The sequence below is a fragment of the Leucoraja erinacea genome, chromosome 11, assembly GCF_028641065.1.
Source record: "Leucoraja erinacea ecotype New England chromosome 11, Leri_hhj_1, whole genome shotgun sequence".
Lineage (NCBI taxonomy): Eukaryota > Metazoa > Chordata > Chondrichthyes > Rajiformes > Rajidae > Leucoraja > Leucoraja erinaceus.
This window is the reverse complement of record NC_073387.1, coordinates 49,967,494-49,984,603: the sequence shown is the minus strand read 5'-3', so window position 1 is coordinate 49,984,603 and position 17,110 is coordinate 49,967,494. Positions and strand designations below refer to the sequence as shown.

The window sequence follows — 17,110 nt, the reverse complement described above, 5'->3', positions numbered from 1 at the left end:
TGGCTGGTGTGGGGGCAAGTTGGGCCGAAGGGCCTGTTTCCACACTGTATCACTCTATGGCTCTCTCTCACTTATGACCTATGCATTCAGGATGACCATTAACCTCTCTGGAATTATCTGTGCTCTCTCTAGTGCTCGATGGCCTCGTGTATAACAGCATTCCACGTGACTTGTGCGTTTGACCGCAGTTTGGAAATGAGGACTATTCTGGTGCAGAATGACGAGGTGAAGTTTAAGTCCTACTGCCTGGAGCACAGCAGCACTCCCACCAACTGCCCGTCCAGGCGTGAGATCCCCGACGGGATGGATCAGAGCGAGCGGGACTTGGAGAAAGCCAAGCTGAGGAAGCAGAAGCTGCAGCAGCTGGAAGAGGAGTTCTACGAACTGGTGAAGCCGACAGACGTGGCGCAGGAGCTGCACGTGTCCGGCACGCTGGTCGACTTCTTCTACCAGTACTGGCGGCTCAAGAGGAAGTCCAATTTCAACAAGCCACTGCTGGCCCCAAAAACCGACGAGGTGGACAACCTGGCCCAACAGGAGCAGGACATCCTGTACCGGAGGCTGCGGCTCTTCACACACCTCCGCCAGGACCTGGAGAGGGTGAGGCAACTGCTAAAGGCAGCGCAACCTGCAGACGGGTACACACACACACAGACAGACAGGCACGCTGCATACACGCACGCACAGACAGGCACACAGCACCCGCGCGCACACACACACAGACAGGCACACTGCACACACACACACACAGACAGGCACACTGCATACACGCACGCACAGACAGGCACACTGCATACACGCACGCACAGACAGGCACACAGCATGCGCGCACGCACACACACACGCGCAGGCAAGCACGCGCACGCAAACACACATGCACACACAGCACGCGTGCGCGCACAGGCAGGCACACCTCATGCACACACACATTTGCACGCACACACAGACACACACGCATACATGCACACTCACATACACACGTACATGCAACCACACACCCATATACAGACACGCACACACACACACAGATAGGCACATACAGACATGCGCACAAAAATACATACAGACACACACGGCACACAGACACACACACACAGGCAGGCACGTATAGACATGCGCGCGCGCATACAGACACACATACAGACACACACAAAGACACGCACACACACGCACACACAGACACACATACAGACACTTGCACACTCACATAGAAACACAAATACGTGCGGTCACACACACACACACATAAATACACACCTATACACACACAGGCACTCACACACACACACACATGCACACACATACTGTACACAAACGCAGGCACTCACACCGACACACACACACAGACACATGCAGCACACACATATACACAGAGAGCACACACACACACACACACACAGACACATGCAGCACACACAAATACACACAGACGCACACACACACACGTGGATTTTTTTCCAGGTGCTCCGGTTTCCTCCCACATTCTAAAGACGTGCAGCTTTGCAGGTTAATTAGCCTCTGCAAATGTCCCCTCATGTGTCGGATGAGATAGTATAGAACGAGTGTACAGGGTGATCGTTGGTCGGTGCGGACTCTGTGAGCCGTAGGGCCTGTTTCCATGCTGTATCTCCGAAGCAAAGAAAATGCTGGGAATATGCAGCAGGCCAGGCTGCGCCTCAGGCAAGATAAACAAGAGTTAGACACAAAAAGCTGGAGTAACTCAGCGGGGACAGGCAGCATCTCTGGAGAGAAGGAAGGGGTGACGTTTTGGGTCGAGCCCCTTCCCCAGTCTGAAGAAGGACCTCGACCCGAAACGTCACCCGTTCCTTCTCTCCAGAGATGCTGCCTGTCAGCTGAGTTACTCCAGCTTTTTGTGTCTTATCTTCGGTTTAGTCCATCATCTGCAGTTCCTTCCTGCACGTAAAAAAGAGTTTATACCCCTGTCCCACTTAGGAAACCTGAACGGAAACCTCTGGAGACTTTGCGCCTCACCCAAGGTTTCCATGCGGTTCCCGGAGGTTTTTGTCAGTCTCTCTACCTCTCCCTACCTGCAACCTCCGGCAACCACCTGCAACCTCCGGGAACCGCACGGAAACCTTGGGTGGGACAGACGCAAAGTCTCCAGAGGTTTCCGTTCAGGTTTCCTAAGTGGGACAGGGGCATTAGTTCTTCAAGACCCACTTGTGAACCTCCAACAATGAGTTTTGAAGAAGGATCTTCAACTGGAAATGTCAACATTATTTCTTTCTCCACAGTTGTGTTCTAACCCGCTGGTTATTCCCGGCCCTTTCTGCTCCAGTATTTTTATTTTATATTGCCAACGTCTGCAGCTTTATTGATTTTCACTGAAGAGTTATTTGCAACTGGCCAGAGGGGAGAGATTACTAGACTGCGTGTGTCAGAGCTGGATTTGGTGGATTAAGTATGTAGGCACGGCGGCAATATCTCTAACGCTGCATCGCCATTCTTACAACGCCTGAGACCCAGGTTCCATCCTGGCTACGGGTGCTGTCTACATGGAGTGTGTACGTTCTCCCCGTGACCGTGTGAGTTGTTTGCCGAGCTCTTCGATTACCTCCCACACTCCAAAGAAGTGCAGGGTTGTAGGTTGTGGGTGCCGACTCAGTGGGCCGAAGAGCCTGTTTCCGCAATGTATGTCTTAAAAAAAACGGAACAGCAGATGCTGGTTCACACCGAGGACGTACACCGAATGCTGGAGTTACTCAGCGGATGAGCGGCATCTCTGGAGAGAAAGAATGGGTGACGTTTCGGTCCGAGAACCTTCTCCAGACGCTTCTTCTGTGTGCGTGTGTGTGTGTTTGTCTGAAGAAGGGTCTCGACCCGAAACGTCACCCATTCCTTCTCTCCAGAGATGCTGCCTGTCCCGCTGAGTTACTGCAGCATTTCGTGAATGAAGTTTGTTCGATTCACTAATCCCTCGGCTGGTGAATCCATTGGCCTCATGGGAGGTCCATACACAGAGACAGAGGTTGAAGGTATGGTCTTACGATGAACGGCATCCCTTTACACTACTGCCACCCACCACATGAAAGGCTATGCCCAACCAGTCTCTAGTTCCACAACACACTATATTCTTGTAAAACCTTTCCGTTTAGAGAACACTGACTTCACAAGCTGACTGTGGCAGTCCAAACATATTCCTTTCAGTTCCTTGGTGTAAATTTTTCAAGTTCTTCCCGTTAGGAAATGTTTGCACTCCCAGTTCCCACGGCTGCTCCTGTTCCTTGCCTTTGTTCATCTTTTGGTTTCCAAGCCTGTAGATTGCCTCATTGTCTCACAGTATGGAAACAGGCCCTTCGGCCCAACCTGCCCACTCCGGCCAACATGCCCCATGTACACTAGTACCACCTGCCTGCGTTTGGCCATATCCCTCTCAACCTGTCCTATCCATGTACCTGTCGAAATGTTTCCTAAGCGTTGCGATAGTCCCTGCCTCAACTACCTCCTCCTGTAGCTCGTTCCATACACCCACCGCCCTTAATGTGGAAATGTTACCTCTCAGGTTCCCATTAAATCTTTCCCTCCTCACCCTAAACCTATGTCCTCTGGTCCTCGATTCCCCTACTCTGGGCAAGAGATTCTGTGTGTCCACCTGGTCTATTCCTCTCATGAAACAGATCTGCCAAGGTTGGTAGTGGTAGGATAGTGGGTTTTAAGCGATTTTTAGAGGGCACATGGATAGTTTAGTTTAGTTTATTATCGTCATATGTACCAAGGCACAGTTAAAAGCATTTTTTTTGTTGTGTGCTATCCAGTCAGCGAAAAGACTGTACATGATTACAATCAAGCCGTCCACAGGATAAAGGGAATAATGTTTAGTGTGAGATACAGTAAAGTTCAAATAAAGATAGTTCAAAGGTGTCTAGTGTGGTAGATAGGAGGTCAGGACCGCTCTCTAGTTGGTGAGAGGGCGGATTGTTGCCGATAGCAGCTGGGAAGAAACTGTCCCTCAATTTGGTTTCTAGACAGACACATGGATATGCAGGAACTGGAGGGATATCGGTCAGATGTAGGCAGACAAGATCACTTTATCGTGGCATCATGTTCGGCACGGACATTGTGGGCTGAAGGGCCTGTTCCTGTGCTGTACTGTTCTATGTTCTAGGTACATTTGCTACAGCTGGTTCTTGGTACGGTCTCAGAAGCCTGTGGAGGCCCAAGTCAGTGGATATTTGTAAGGAAGAGGTAGATAGATTCTTGATTAGTAGGGGTGGGTAGGGATTATGGGGAGAAGGCAGGAGAATGGGGTAGGAGGAAGAGATAGATCAGTCACGATGGAATGGTAGAGTAGACCCGATGGGCCGAATGGCCTAATTCTACTCCTTTATCATCGTTACTTTTTTGCATATCTTTCATTCATTGTTCTCTACCTCTCCACATCATCGTCTACATCTCTCGTTGCCCTTATCCCTAACCAGTCTGAAGATGGGTCTCAACCCGAAACGTCACCCATTCCTTCTCTCTAGAGATGCTGCCTGTCCCGCTGAGTTACTCCAGCTTTTTGAGTCTATCAATCCCGAAACTTAATGAGCTGTGGTGGTGGTCATGCTTGCTCCATAGACAGAGGTTGGGAGACACCTGATGGGCAAGGGGGTTATTCAAGGTCGATGGGAAGGTTAAATTGAGGTTACAATCAGATCGGTAGCAGGGTAGGATCGAGGAGTTGAGTAGGTCACTGCTGCTTCTGGTTCATATTTCATACAACACAAGTGAAACTATTTTGTACGTCACTTCCAAATTTCACACTTTGATCTTTCTGGGCTCTAAGTACTGAAAGACAAAAGGTCAATGACCACACAAACCAAGGAAGTCGAACACGCAATCTATACTGGGAACATTGCCATCAATGTGAAGAAGGGCCCCCGACCCTGAAACGTCATCCGCTCAGTCCCTGCCGCACATGATGCCTGACCCGTTGAGTTCCTCCAGTAGTCTGTTTATACTCTGTTTCTAGCATTGGCCATCTCTTGTGTCAACATTACAGTTATTACCGGTCCCCACTGCCCAGTGGGTGAGCTTGAGTTTAGTTCATTGTCACGTGGACCGAGGTACAGTGAAAAGCTCTTAGTTTCGTTCAGAGATACAGCGCGGAAACGGGCCCTAGGGCCCACCGAGTCCGCGCCGACCAGCGATCCCCACACAATAACACCATCCTACACACACTAGGGAAAATTTACATTTATACCAAGCCAATGAACCTGCAAACCTGTACGTCTTTTAAAGAGCGTGGGAGGAAAGCGAAGATCTCGGAGAAAACCCACGCCGGTCGCGGGGAGAACGTACAACCTCCGTACCGTTGTCAGGGTCGAACCCGGCTCTCTGGCGCTGTAATGCCCCTGTCCCACTTAGGAAACCTGAACGGAAACCTCTAGAGACTTTGCGCCTCACCCAAGGTTTCCATGCGGTTCCCGGAGGCTTTTGTCAGTCTCCCTACCTGCTTCCACTACCTGCAACCTCCAGCAACCACCTGCAACCTCCGGGAACCGCACGGAAACCTAGGGTGGGGCACAAAGTCTCCAGAGGTTTCCGTTCAGGTTTCCTAAGTGGGACAGGGGCAACAGGCTGCAACTCTACCACTGTGCCACCGTGCCACCCTTTTGTTGCATGCTAACCAGTCGGCGGAAAGACAATACATGATTACAATCGATCCATTCACAGTGTACAGATACATGATAAAAGGGAATACCGTTTAGTGCAAGATAAAGTCCAGTAAAGTCCGATCAAGGAGTCTCCAATTAGGTAAATAGTAATTCAGGACTCCTCTCTAGTTGTGGTTGCAACATCCATGCTTGGCAGCACATGATCACTGAATGACTTGGTTGTGGTCTTTTAGAGTAAAGGAACTTGTGAATGTTTAACGCCCTAGCCTCTTAGTTTAATTTAGTTTCGTTTATCGTCACATATACCGAGGTACAGTGAAAAGCTTTTGTTGCGTGCCATCCATTCAGCAGAAAGACAACACATGATTATCAATTGAGCCATTTACAGTGTATAGATACATGATAAGGGGAAAAGGTTTAGTGCAAGGTAAAGTCCGATCAAAGATAGTCCAATAGTCTCTGGTTGTGGTATGGACCAGGTGTTTAAGAAGGAACTGCAGATGCTGGAAAATCTGCAGATGCTGGAGAAACTCAGCGGGTGCAGCAGCGTCTATGGAGCGAAGGAAATAGGCAATTGCCTATTTCCTTCGCTCCATAGATGCTGCTGCACCCGCTGAGTTTCTCCAGCATTTTCGTGTACCTGTGGTATGGAGCAGTCCTGAACCACTGGAAGACAGACACAAAAAGCTGGGGTAAGCGGCCTGTCCCCCACTTAGCGATCTTTTCGGCGACTGCCGGCATCATTGACTGACGTGTCAGGTCGCCGAAAAAGTCCCGGCGTGGCGAGGTATTGACGTGCGGCCTTTCCTCAAGTGTCGCAACATTTCTCTCGTCGCCACCGGATTTCGCAGTCGCCGAGAAAAAAAAATTGCCAGGTGGGACAGGCTCTAAACTCAGCGGGTCAGGCAGCATCTCTGTGGAGAAAAGGAATAGGTGACGTCTCGGTTTGAGACCTTTCTTCAGTCCTGGACTACTATCTACCCCATTGGTGACTCTCGGACTGTCTTGACGTACGTTAGTTTGACAAAGGGCTGGCAATAGCTGTAAATAATTCCCAATAAGTCGAAGAATGAAATAGTGTCAAGACGTGACAGTCTGTTTGGAACCAGGGGAAGTGTTCAGTTCAGTGGAATTGGTGATTCATTTCCCTTATCTTTTATTTTGATTTACTTCCCCCTGCTCCTCAACGTAATGTTCCTCCCACAGTCCCTATGTCATCAACTCAATGGTGGTTGTCGTTCCTTAGAATCTTGCTGATGAGTGGGGGATGGTGGTGAGGGGAGAGGGGGAGGGTTTCGCTGGTGGTGAGGAGAGGGGGTGGGGTTTTTTCGGTTTACTTTAGTTTATCGTTATGTGTACCGAGTGAGAAGTTTTTTGTTGCGTGCTATCCAGTCAGTGGAAAGACAACGGGTGATTATAATCGAGCCGTCCACAGTGTAAGGATCCAGGATAAAGGGAATAATGTTTAATGCAAGAAGAAGTCCAGTAAAGATAGTCCGAGGGTCCCCAATGAGGTAGGTGGTAGCTCAGGACCGCTCTCTAGTTGGTGATAGGATGGTTCAGTTGACTGATAACAGCTGTCCCTGAATCTGGAGGTGTGCGTTTTCACACTTCTGTACCACTTGCCCGATGGGAGAGGGGAGAAGAGGGAGTGGACGGGGTGAGACTGGTCCGTGATTACCCTGCTGGCCTTGCCGAGGCAGGGTGACGTGGAGATGGAGTCAATGGAAGGGAGGTTGGTTGGTGTGATGGCCTGGCCTGCCCCCGCCATTCCCTGCAATTTCTTGCGGTCTTGGATGGAGCAGTTCCCAAACCGTGCTGTGGAGCTAAGGCTGCGGGCGGGATGAGGGGACGGGGAGGGGTTGCGGAAGTGACTTTGATGACATGAAACCTTTCCCAAATTTAATGCAACGTGCTGTGGGAATCTTTTGTTAGAGGGTGGCGAATTTGTGGAATTCTTTGCCACAGATGGCTGTGGAGGCCAAGTCAGTGGATATTTTTCAGGCAGAGATAGATAGATTCTTGATCAATACCAGTGTTGGAAGTTATGGGGAGAAGACAGGAGAATGGGGTTAGGAGGGAGAGGTAGATCAGCCGTGATTGAATGTCGGAATAGACTCGATGGGCTGAATGGCCAAATTCTGCTCCAATCACTTATGAATTTATGGACTTATGAAATCTGCCTTCTGGAGAATTTATTTAAGTGGGACCACATCAGAAAATCACAGGCTGAATGGGGGTTTCCCATTAGTTTCCTAACTAAAAAGTGTAAATGTCAGATAACTAACTACATGTTGTCGTGTCCTCTGTGGATGGAATGGGATCAGTCAGATGAGCGTCTTTTTTTAATGATATTATATGTGGTCCAAAGATCAGACACAGGATGTTATGGCTCGTTACATTTAATTACTAACTTTGTAATGAAAAGCAAATGTCCATGTCCTCGATGTCACTTAGGCAATAGTTATTTGGCAATTACTGAATGAGAGAAAAGCCCGTGGGTGATGCACAAGGAGAGCTGGCATAGAATGTATGCGTTTTTGTTTGGTTTAGAGACACAGTGCAGAAACTGGCCCTTCGGCCCACCTACCCCACCTAGCCCCCACCGACCAGCGATCCCCGCACATTAGCACTACCCTACACACACACACTCTAGGGACAGTTTTACATTATACCAAACCAATTAGCCTACAAACCAGTACATCTTTGGAGTGTCGGAGGAAACCAGGCTAAGTCCCGGGATGGCGGGACTGTCATATGTTGATAGAATGGAGCGGCTGGGCTTGTATACTCTGGAATTTAGAATGATGAGAGGGGATCTTATTGAAACATATAAGACTATTAAGGGTTTGGACACACTAAAGGCAGGAAACATGTTCCTGATGTTGGGGGAGTCCAGAACCAGGGGCCACAGTTGAAAAATAAGGGGTAAGCCATTTAGAACAAGGTTGAGGAAAAACTTTTTCACACAGAGAGTTGTGAGTCTGTGGAATTCTCTGCCTCAGAGGGTGGTGGAGGCTGGTTCTCTGGATGCTTTCAAGAGAGAGCTAGACAGAGCTTTTAAAGATAGCGGAGTCAAGGGATATGGGGAGAAGGCAGGAACGGGGTACTGATTGTGGATGATCAGCCATGATCGCATTGAATGGCGGTGCTGGCTCGAAGGGCCGAATGGTCTACTGTTGTACCTATTGTCTATTTCGGAGAAAACTCGCGCAGAAACTCACGTACAAACTGCACAGACAGCACCTGTAGTCAGGGTCGAACCTGGGTCTCTGGTGCTGTAAGGCAGCAACTCTACCATGGCCACCATGCTTGATTCTAAACTAGGTGGTAGTGTAGTGCTTAGTTTAAATGTAGAAACGAGGAACTACAAATGCTGGTTTACACAAAAGGACAGAAAGTACTTGGGGGGGGTGGGGGGGCACAGTGGTGCAGCGGTAGAGTTGCTGCCTCACAGCGCCAAAGACCCAATTCCCATACTGACTACGGGTGCTGTCTGTACTGCGTTTGTACGCTCTCCCTGTAACCACGTGGGTTTTCTCAGGGTGCTCCGGTTTCCTCCCACACTCCAAAGATGTACAGGTTTGTTGGTTAATTGGCTTGGTTTAATTGTAAATTGTCCCGAGTGTGTGTGGGATAGTGTTTGTGTGTGGGGATCGCTGGCCGGTGTGAGCCGAACGGCCTGTTTCCGTGCTGTATCTCTAAAGTAAATGAAACTAAACTCAGCTGCATCTCTAGAGAACATGGATGGGTGACGTTTCGGTTCGGGACCCTTCTTCTGACTGATTTAGTGGGGGGGGGGGGGGGAGAAAGCTGGCAAAGAGAGGTTGGGGCAGGACCACGCCTGGCAAGCGATAGGTAGATGCAGATGAATGAGAGTTTGATTACCATATGCGTGGACAAAGGCCAGAGATGGGAAGGCAAAAGGCTGTGAGAAAAGGAGAGATGAAGCACAAAATATGAAGGCAGCAGAAGAAATCTAGGGGGAAGGGGAGGAGGAAAGGGGGACAGGGGCATTGGAGAAATGGGGCCACATTCATGTGGGGCATTATAAAAAGAGGGGGCGAACAAAACAAGGTGGGAGGAGTGTCGTTGGTCAGTCCTGATGGATTGAAAGATACAACAAGAGACAAAATACATCATGAAAACAGGCCCTTCAGCCCAGAGTCCACGCCGGCCATCGATCAGCCAGTCACGCTAGTTCCATGTTGTCCCACTTCCTCACCCACTCCTGACACACTTGGGGCGATTTTACAAAGGGCCAATTATCCCACAAACCCGCATATCTTTAGGAAGTGGGAGGAACCTGGAACACCCAGAGGAAATCCACACAGTCACAGGGAGAACGTGTAAACTCCGTGCAGACAGCACCTGAGGTCAAGATTGAACCTGGGTCTCTGGCACCACAAGGCACAAGCTCTTTTTGAAGATGAGACCAAAAACGGTCGATGAGGGCAGAGCAGTAGATGTTGTCATGTACATGGACGTCAGTCAAGCATTTGTCAAGATTCCTCATGGGAGGCTGCTCTGGAAGGTTAGATCTCATGGGATCCAAGGAGAGATAGTGGAATGGATAGCAAATTAGCTCCATGGAAGGAAGCAGAGGGTGATGGTGGAAGGTTGCTTCTCGGACTGGAGGCCTGTGACTAGTGGTGTGCCTCAGGGTTCGGTGCTAGGCCCGTTACTGTTTGTGATCTACATCAATGATTTGGATGAGAACATGCAGGGCAAGATTAGCAAGTTTGCAGATGATACAAAATTGGGTGGTTTTGCAGATAGTGAAGATGGTTGTGAAAAATTGCAGCAGGATCTGGATCAATTGGCCAGGTGGACTGAGGAATGGTTGATGGAATTTAATGCAGAAAAATGTGAGGTGTTGCATTTTAGGAAGTCTAACATGTGCAGGACCTACACAGTGAATCATAGGCCTCTGGGGAGTGTTGTAGAGTAGAGGGATCTAGGAGTGCAGGTGCATGGTTATTTGAAAGTGTAGTCGCAGGTAGATAGGGTGGTCAAAAACGCTTTTGGCACATTGGCCTTCATCAGTCAGAGTATTGAGTATAGAAGTTGGGAGGTCATGTTGCAGTTGTATAGGACGTTGATGAGGCCAAATGTAGAGCATTGTGTTCAGTTATGGGCACCTTGATATAGAAAATATGTTGTCAAGTTGGAAAGGTACAGAGAAGATTTACAAGGATGTTGCCAGGACTAGAGGGTCTGAGCTATAGGCAGCGTTGAGTGACTTGGACTATTCCTTGGAGCGCAGGAGGATGAGGGGTGATCTTATAGATGTATATAAGATCATGAGAGGAATAGATCGGGTAGATGCACAGAGTGTCTTGCCCAGAGTAGGGGAATCGAGGTGCAGAGGACATAGATTTAAGGTGAAGGGGAAAACGATTTAATAGGAATCTGAGGGGTAATTGTTTCACACAAAGGGTGGTGGATGTATGACACAAGCTGTCAGAGGAGGTCGTTGAGGCTGGGACTATCCCACCATTTAAGAAACAGGTAGACAGGTACATGGATAGGACAGGTGTGGAGGGATATGGACCAAGTGCAGGCAGGTGGGACTAGTGTAGCTGGAACATGCAAGTTGGGCCGAAGGGCCAGATTCCACACTGTGTCACTCTATGACTCGACCAGCTGCACCAGTGTGCCGCCTTTTTAGAATCACTGTCTGTACGGAGTTTGTGCGTTCTCCCCGTGACCGCGTGGGGTTTCTCCAGGTGCTCCGGTTTCCTCCCACACTCCACAGGTGTCCAAGTTACTTGGCTTCCGTAAATTCTCCCTGGAGCGTAGGATAGAACGAGTGTACGGGGTGATTGTTGGTCGGCATGGACTGTCTGGGCCGCAGGGCCTGTTTCCACCCTGTATTTGGACGTGGAGTGGATGTTCCCACTAGAGGGAGAGTCTAGGACCAGAGGCCATATCCTCAGAATAAAAGGATTTACCTTTCGAAAGGAGGTGAGGAGGAATTTCTTTAGGATCAGAGGGTGGTGAATCTGCGGAATTCATTGCCACTGAAGGCCAAGGCAATGGATACTTTTAAGGCGGAGTTTGACAGATTCTTGATTAGTCCGGGTGTCAGAGGGTTTTGCGGAGAATGGGGTTGATTGGTAAAGATAGATCAGCCATGATTGATTGGCGGACTAGACTTGAGGGCCGAATGGCCTAATTCTGCTCCTGGAACACATGAACATTTCTAACCTAAACCAAACTACTGATCATCAGTGTTGTCACTACAAGCAAATATTTATATATCATAGCAGTTCTATAATTACATCATTACAGAGTTACAGTTAATTAATTATTATGCTGGTGCTACAGATTTTTTATTACACTTGTTGCTTATTTATTGCTGCACTGAGGCATTATTATTAACCAACTGCATGCTTTTCCCGCTGAAGTTAAATTGTTATTAAGTACTGAGTGCTGCTTCACAGTAAATTTCAAAGTGGAAGCTGTATATTATATTGCTCCCTCTGCTCGTTAGTTTAGTTTTGTTTAGAGATACAGCGCGGAAACAGGCCCTTCGCCCACTGAGTACGCGCCGACCAGCGATCCCCGCACATTAACACTACCCCGCATTCACAAGGGACAATTTGACATTTTATACCAAGCCAATTCACCTACAAACCTGTACGTCTTTAGAGTGTGGGAGGAAACCGAAGATCTCAGAAAAAGCCGAAGATCTCGGAGAAAACCCACGCAGGTCACGGGGAGAACGTACAAACTCCGTACAGGCAGCACCCGTAGACGGGATCGAACCCGGGTCTCTGGCGCTGTCAGGCAGCAACTCTACCGCTGCGCCACCGTGCCTCCCCACGGTTACTTTAATTTCCTTTTGCCTCCAAGTTTCGGTCACTTGTCACAGGCATCAGCTTCCTGGTCTCTGTTAATCCAGAGCTTCAACAGTCAGTCTTAAAACGTAGCGATAGTCCTTGCCTCAACGACCTCCTCTGGCAGCTCCTTCCATACACCTACCACCCTTTGCTTGAAAACATTACCCCTCAGGTTCCCCCCCCTCACTTTAAACATATGTCCTCTGGTTCTCGATTCCCCTGAGACTCCGTGTGTCTGCCCGCTCTATTCCTCTCATGATGTTGTACGCCTCGACTCGATGATCGAACGTTTTCAGAAACGCTGCCGAGTTGTGTGAAGGCCTTTTACCTGTTTATTGACCAGGGCCACTATTTTCTGTCCAGTCCAACAGTTTTTCATGCGGACTTGTAAGCTTGTGGTGCTCTTGATATTTTCGCAATGAAGTCTACAAGGGGGTAATAATATATTTGTCCGATTTAACAGGTTAGGAATCTTTGCTACATGGTGACGCGGAGAGAGAAAATGAAGCGGTCAGTCTCCAGGCTCCAGGAACAAATATTCCACCATCAAACTAAACTGATAGAAGAAAATCTCTATCGAGGTAGGACTCTGATGAACCAAGCGTCTCTGTTCCACAGGGTTAAAGGAGACCTTAGTTGCTCGAATCTGAAACAAAAATCAGAACTGGAAGAACTAGGGCACACTTCAATAGCACAAAGTGAATTTACAGCAAACTCTGCTTTAATTGCCGAATGGGTCAGGAGGGCAGATTATTGGCAACAATGCTGAGTACAGGATTCCACTGTCAGCTCCTTATGCCAGCTTACCCACCAAACAAAAATCAGACTAGTTTCTGGCTTTCGGAGGGAGAGACAGATTGCATTTTGCAATGATCGAAGGTGTTGCAGCTGTAGAGTTGCTGCCTTCCAGCTCCAGAGACCCGGGTTCGATCCTGACTACGGGCACTGTCTGTGCGGAGTTTTTATGTTCTCCCCGTGACCTGTGTGCGTTTTCTCCGAGAACTTCGGTTTCCTCCCACACTCCAAAGGCGTATATGTTTGAGGGTTAATTGGCTTGGTCTAGATGTGAAATTGTCCCTTGTGTGTGTGGGGTAGTGTTAATGTGTGGGGGTCGCTGGTCGGCACGGACTAGGTGGGCTGAAAGGCCTGTTTCTGCACCATACCTCTAAAGTAAAGTCTAATTCAAAGATGCAATCAAATTGGTCAGACATGATCGGAAGGGCTCTTTGGCCTTAAGAATTTGAAGGGCAGGAGATGGGGTTGAGAGGGAACGATAGATCAGCCATGATTGAATGGCGGAGTACACTTGATATGGCGAATGACCTAATTCTGCACCTATCACTTATGAACCTATTTTGTTGATGGCTTAAAGTATATTGAAGTGTAGTTGTTGTATTTATGGAGGCAAGCGATGTGCCCATGTCATAATCCCATACACAGCACTAGGTTAAATACCTGTAGGAATGTGTGGGAAGGAACTACAGATGCTGTATTAGGCTATTCGGCCCATCAAGTCTACTCTGCCATTCAATCATGGCTGATCTATCTCTCCCTCCTAACCCCACTATCCTGCCTTCTCCCCATAACCCCTGACACCCGTACCAATCAAGAATCTATCTATGCCTTAAAAATATCCTTTGACTTGGCTTCCACAGCCTTCTGTGGCAATGAATTCCACAGATTCACCACTCTCTGACTAAAGAAATTCCCCCTCATCTCTTTCCTAAAGGAACGTCCTTTAACTCTGAGTCTATGACCTCTGAAACTATACCCTCCCACTAGTGGAAACATCCTCTCCACAGAAGAAGGGTCTCGAGCCGAAACGTCGCCCATTCCTTCTCTCCAGAGAAGCTGCCTGTCCCGCTGAGTTACTCCGGCATTTTTGTGTACGTCTTAAATGCCTGGGGGATTTGTTGTCATGTTGAATGAGGAATGATTTTTTTGGCCGGGATGTGAACAAACCTGGGAGTTTCCATTGATTGTTCCTGTGTTATCATGTCCACATCCTTGAACTTTCTTTATAAATGCAAGAGTTTTGTACAAGGTCGAGGCGAGCACAGAGGAATGTTTGCACATTTTCTGGTAACACTCCTGTTGCTTCTTGGCCCTTTTGCAAACCCTGCTGTAACATGAAAAGGTGCGAAGATTCAATAGGTTTTATTGTCACGTGTACAATCAAGGTACAGTGAGATGCGAATTACCATGCAGCCATACTAAAAACGCAACAAGGTACGCAACTACATACAAGTTAACATAACACCACAACAGATTCCCCACATCCCTCACTGTGATGGAAGGCAGTAGAGTCAAGAGTCATGTCTTGTGTCATGTACCATGTGTCGTTGTCATGTGTCATGTACCATGTGTCGTTGTCATGTGTCCCAGATAGGACAATTAAATTCTTGCTTGCTACAGCGGGACAGAATATTTTAGGCATAAATACAGATAAGATCAGATCAGTGTGACCATATACCATATATATATATATACACATAAATACACAGATAAAGTGCAGTAGGCTGTTATAGTTCATAGTTTGTTTGAGGTTGTGTTTAATAGTCTGATGGCTGTGGGGAAGCAGCTATTCCTGAACCTGGATGTTACAGATTTCAGGCTCCTGTACCTTCTACCTGATGGCAGCGGAGAGATGAGTGTGTGGCCAGGATGGTGTGGGTCCTTGATGATGCTGGCAGCCTTTTTGAGGCAGCGACTGCGATAGATCCCCTCGATGGTAGGGAGGTCAGAGCCGATGATGGACTGGGCAGTGTTTACTACTTTTTGCAGCGTTTTCCGCTCCTGGACGCTCAGGTTGCCCGAACCAAGCCACGATGCAACCGGTCAGCATGCTCTCTACTGTGCACCTGTAGAAGTTCGAGAGAGTCCTCCTTGGCTAAAGTCGAATCTTCTATCCTGAATAATCATGAATGAGTTCTTTACAAATGTACAACAATTAAGCACTCAATAAAAGGTTTTGTTTTATAACCGTGAAGCAAACTTAAAAGTTTCTTAAAACTGCGCTAAGAACATGGGAATTTCAATGGGTCGTACCTTACTGATGAAGCAATAGTGTTGGATGTTTCAGGTCAATCTGGTGAATTAATATTGCCAACATCAATTCATACATAGAGCCATCCCGCACGGCAACAGGCCCTTTGGCCCTACTTGCCCACACTGGCCAACATGTCCCAGCTACACTAGTCCCACCTGCCTGCGTTTGGTCCCTATCCCTCCAAATCTGTCCTATCTATCCATGCACCTGTCTAACTGTTTCTTAAACGTTGGGATAGTCCTAGCCTCAACTACCTCCACTGGCAGCTTGTTCCATACACCCACCACCCTTTGTATGAAAAAGCTACCCCTCAGATTCCTATTAAATCTTTTCCCCTTCATCTTAAAACTATGTCCTCTGGTTCTCGATTCACCTACTCTGGGTAAGAGACTCTATGCATTTCCTCGATCTATTCCTCTCATGATATTTGGCCCATTTCCCTCTAAACCTTTCCTTTCCACGTACCTGTCCAAGTATTTCTTAAACGTGGTAGTGCCTGCCCTAACTACCTCCTCTGGCAGCCCATCCCACACACACACTACCTCTTTGTGAGAAAGTTGCCCCTCTAGTTCATATTAAACCCTTTCCCCCTCATCTTTATTGCCATAGAGGGAGTGCAGAGACGGTTCACCAGACTGATTCCTGGGATGTCAGGACTGTCTTATGAAGAAAGACTGGATAGACTTGGTTTATACTCTCTAGAATTTAGAAGATTGAGAGGGGATCTTATAGAAACTTACAACATCCTTAAGGGGTTGGACAGGCTAGATGCAGGAAGATTGTTTCCCGATGTTAGGGAAGTCCAGGACAAGGGGTCACAGCTTAAGGATAAAGGGGAAATCCTTTAAAAACCGAGATGAGAAGAACTTTTTTCACACAGAGAGTGGTGAATCTCTGGAACTCTCTGCCACAGAGGGTAGTTGAGGCCAGTTCATTGGCTATATTTAAGAGGGAGTTAGATGTGGCCCTTGTGGCTAAGGGGATCAGGGGGTATGGAGAGAAGGCAGGTACGGGATACTGAGTTGGATGATCAGCCATGATCATATTGAATGGCGGTGCAGGCTCGAAGGGCCAAGAATGGCCTACTCCTGCACCTAATTTCTATGTTTCTATGTTTCTATCTTAAACCAATGTCCTCTTATTCTTGATTCCCCTACCCTGGGGAAAAGACTACATTCACCCCTATCTATTCTCCTCATGTTTTTATACACCTCTATAAGATCACCCCTCAGCCTCCTGCACTCCAAGGAATAATTTCCTAGTTTGCCCAGTCTCTCCCGACAGATCAGGATGGATGCAAGTCTTGGTACAAGGTTTCTGATGAAATATCATTGACCCAAAGCTTGGCAGGATCTGAGCATTTACTTTTAGTTTATTTCAGTTTTAGATTAGTTTTAGGTTTAGAGGTACAGGGTGGAAACAGACCCTTCGTCCCACCGAGTGTGTGCTGACCAGCGATCACCCGTACACCCGTTCTATCCCACACACACTTGGGACAATTTACAATTTCCAGAAGCCAATTAACCTACAAACCTGTAGGTCTTTGGAATGTGGGAGGAAACCGGAGATCCCAGAGAAAGCCCACACGGGTCACG

The 17,110-nt window shown here is 48.0% G+C and overlaps 1 protein-coding gene across 3 annotated transcripts in view; it reads left to right on the top strand.

Moving 5' to 3' along the window:
• The window catches only part of jade2 (jade family PHD finger 2), a 152,854-nt gene that overhangs the window by 106,388 nt on the left and 29,356 nt on the right, over positions 1-17,110 (top strand). For all 3 annotated transcript variants that reach the window (XM_055643236.1, XM_055643235.1, XM_055643234.1), the window contains 2 exons: positions 133-600; positions 12,930-13,047. In XM_055643236.1, coding sequence (XP_055499211.1) covers positions 133-600; positions 12,930-13,047 — 586 coding nt within the window. The remainder of the gene's footprint in view (positions 1-132; positions 601-12,929; positions 13,048-17,110) is intronic.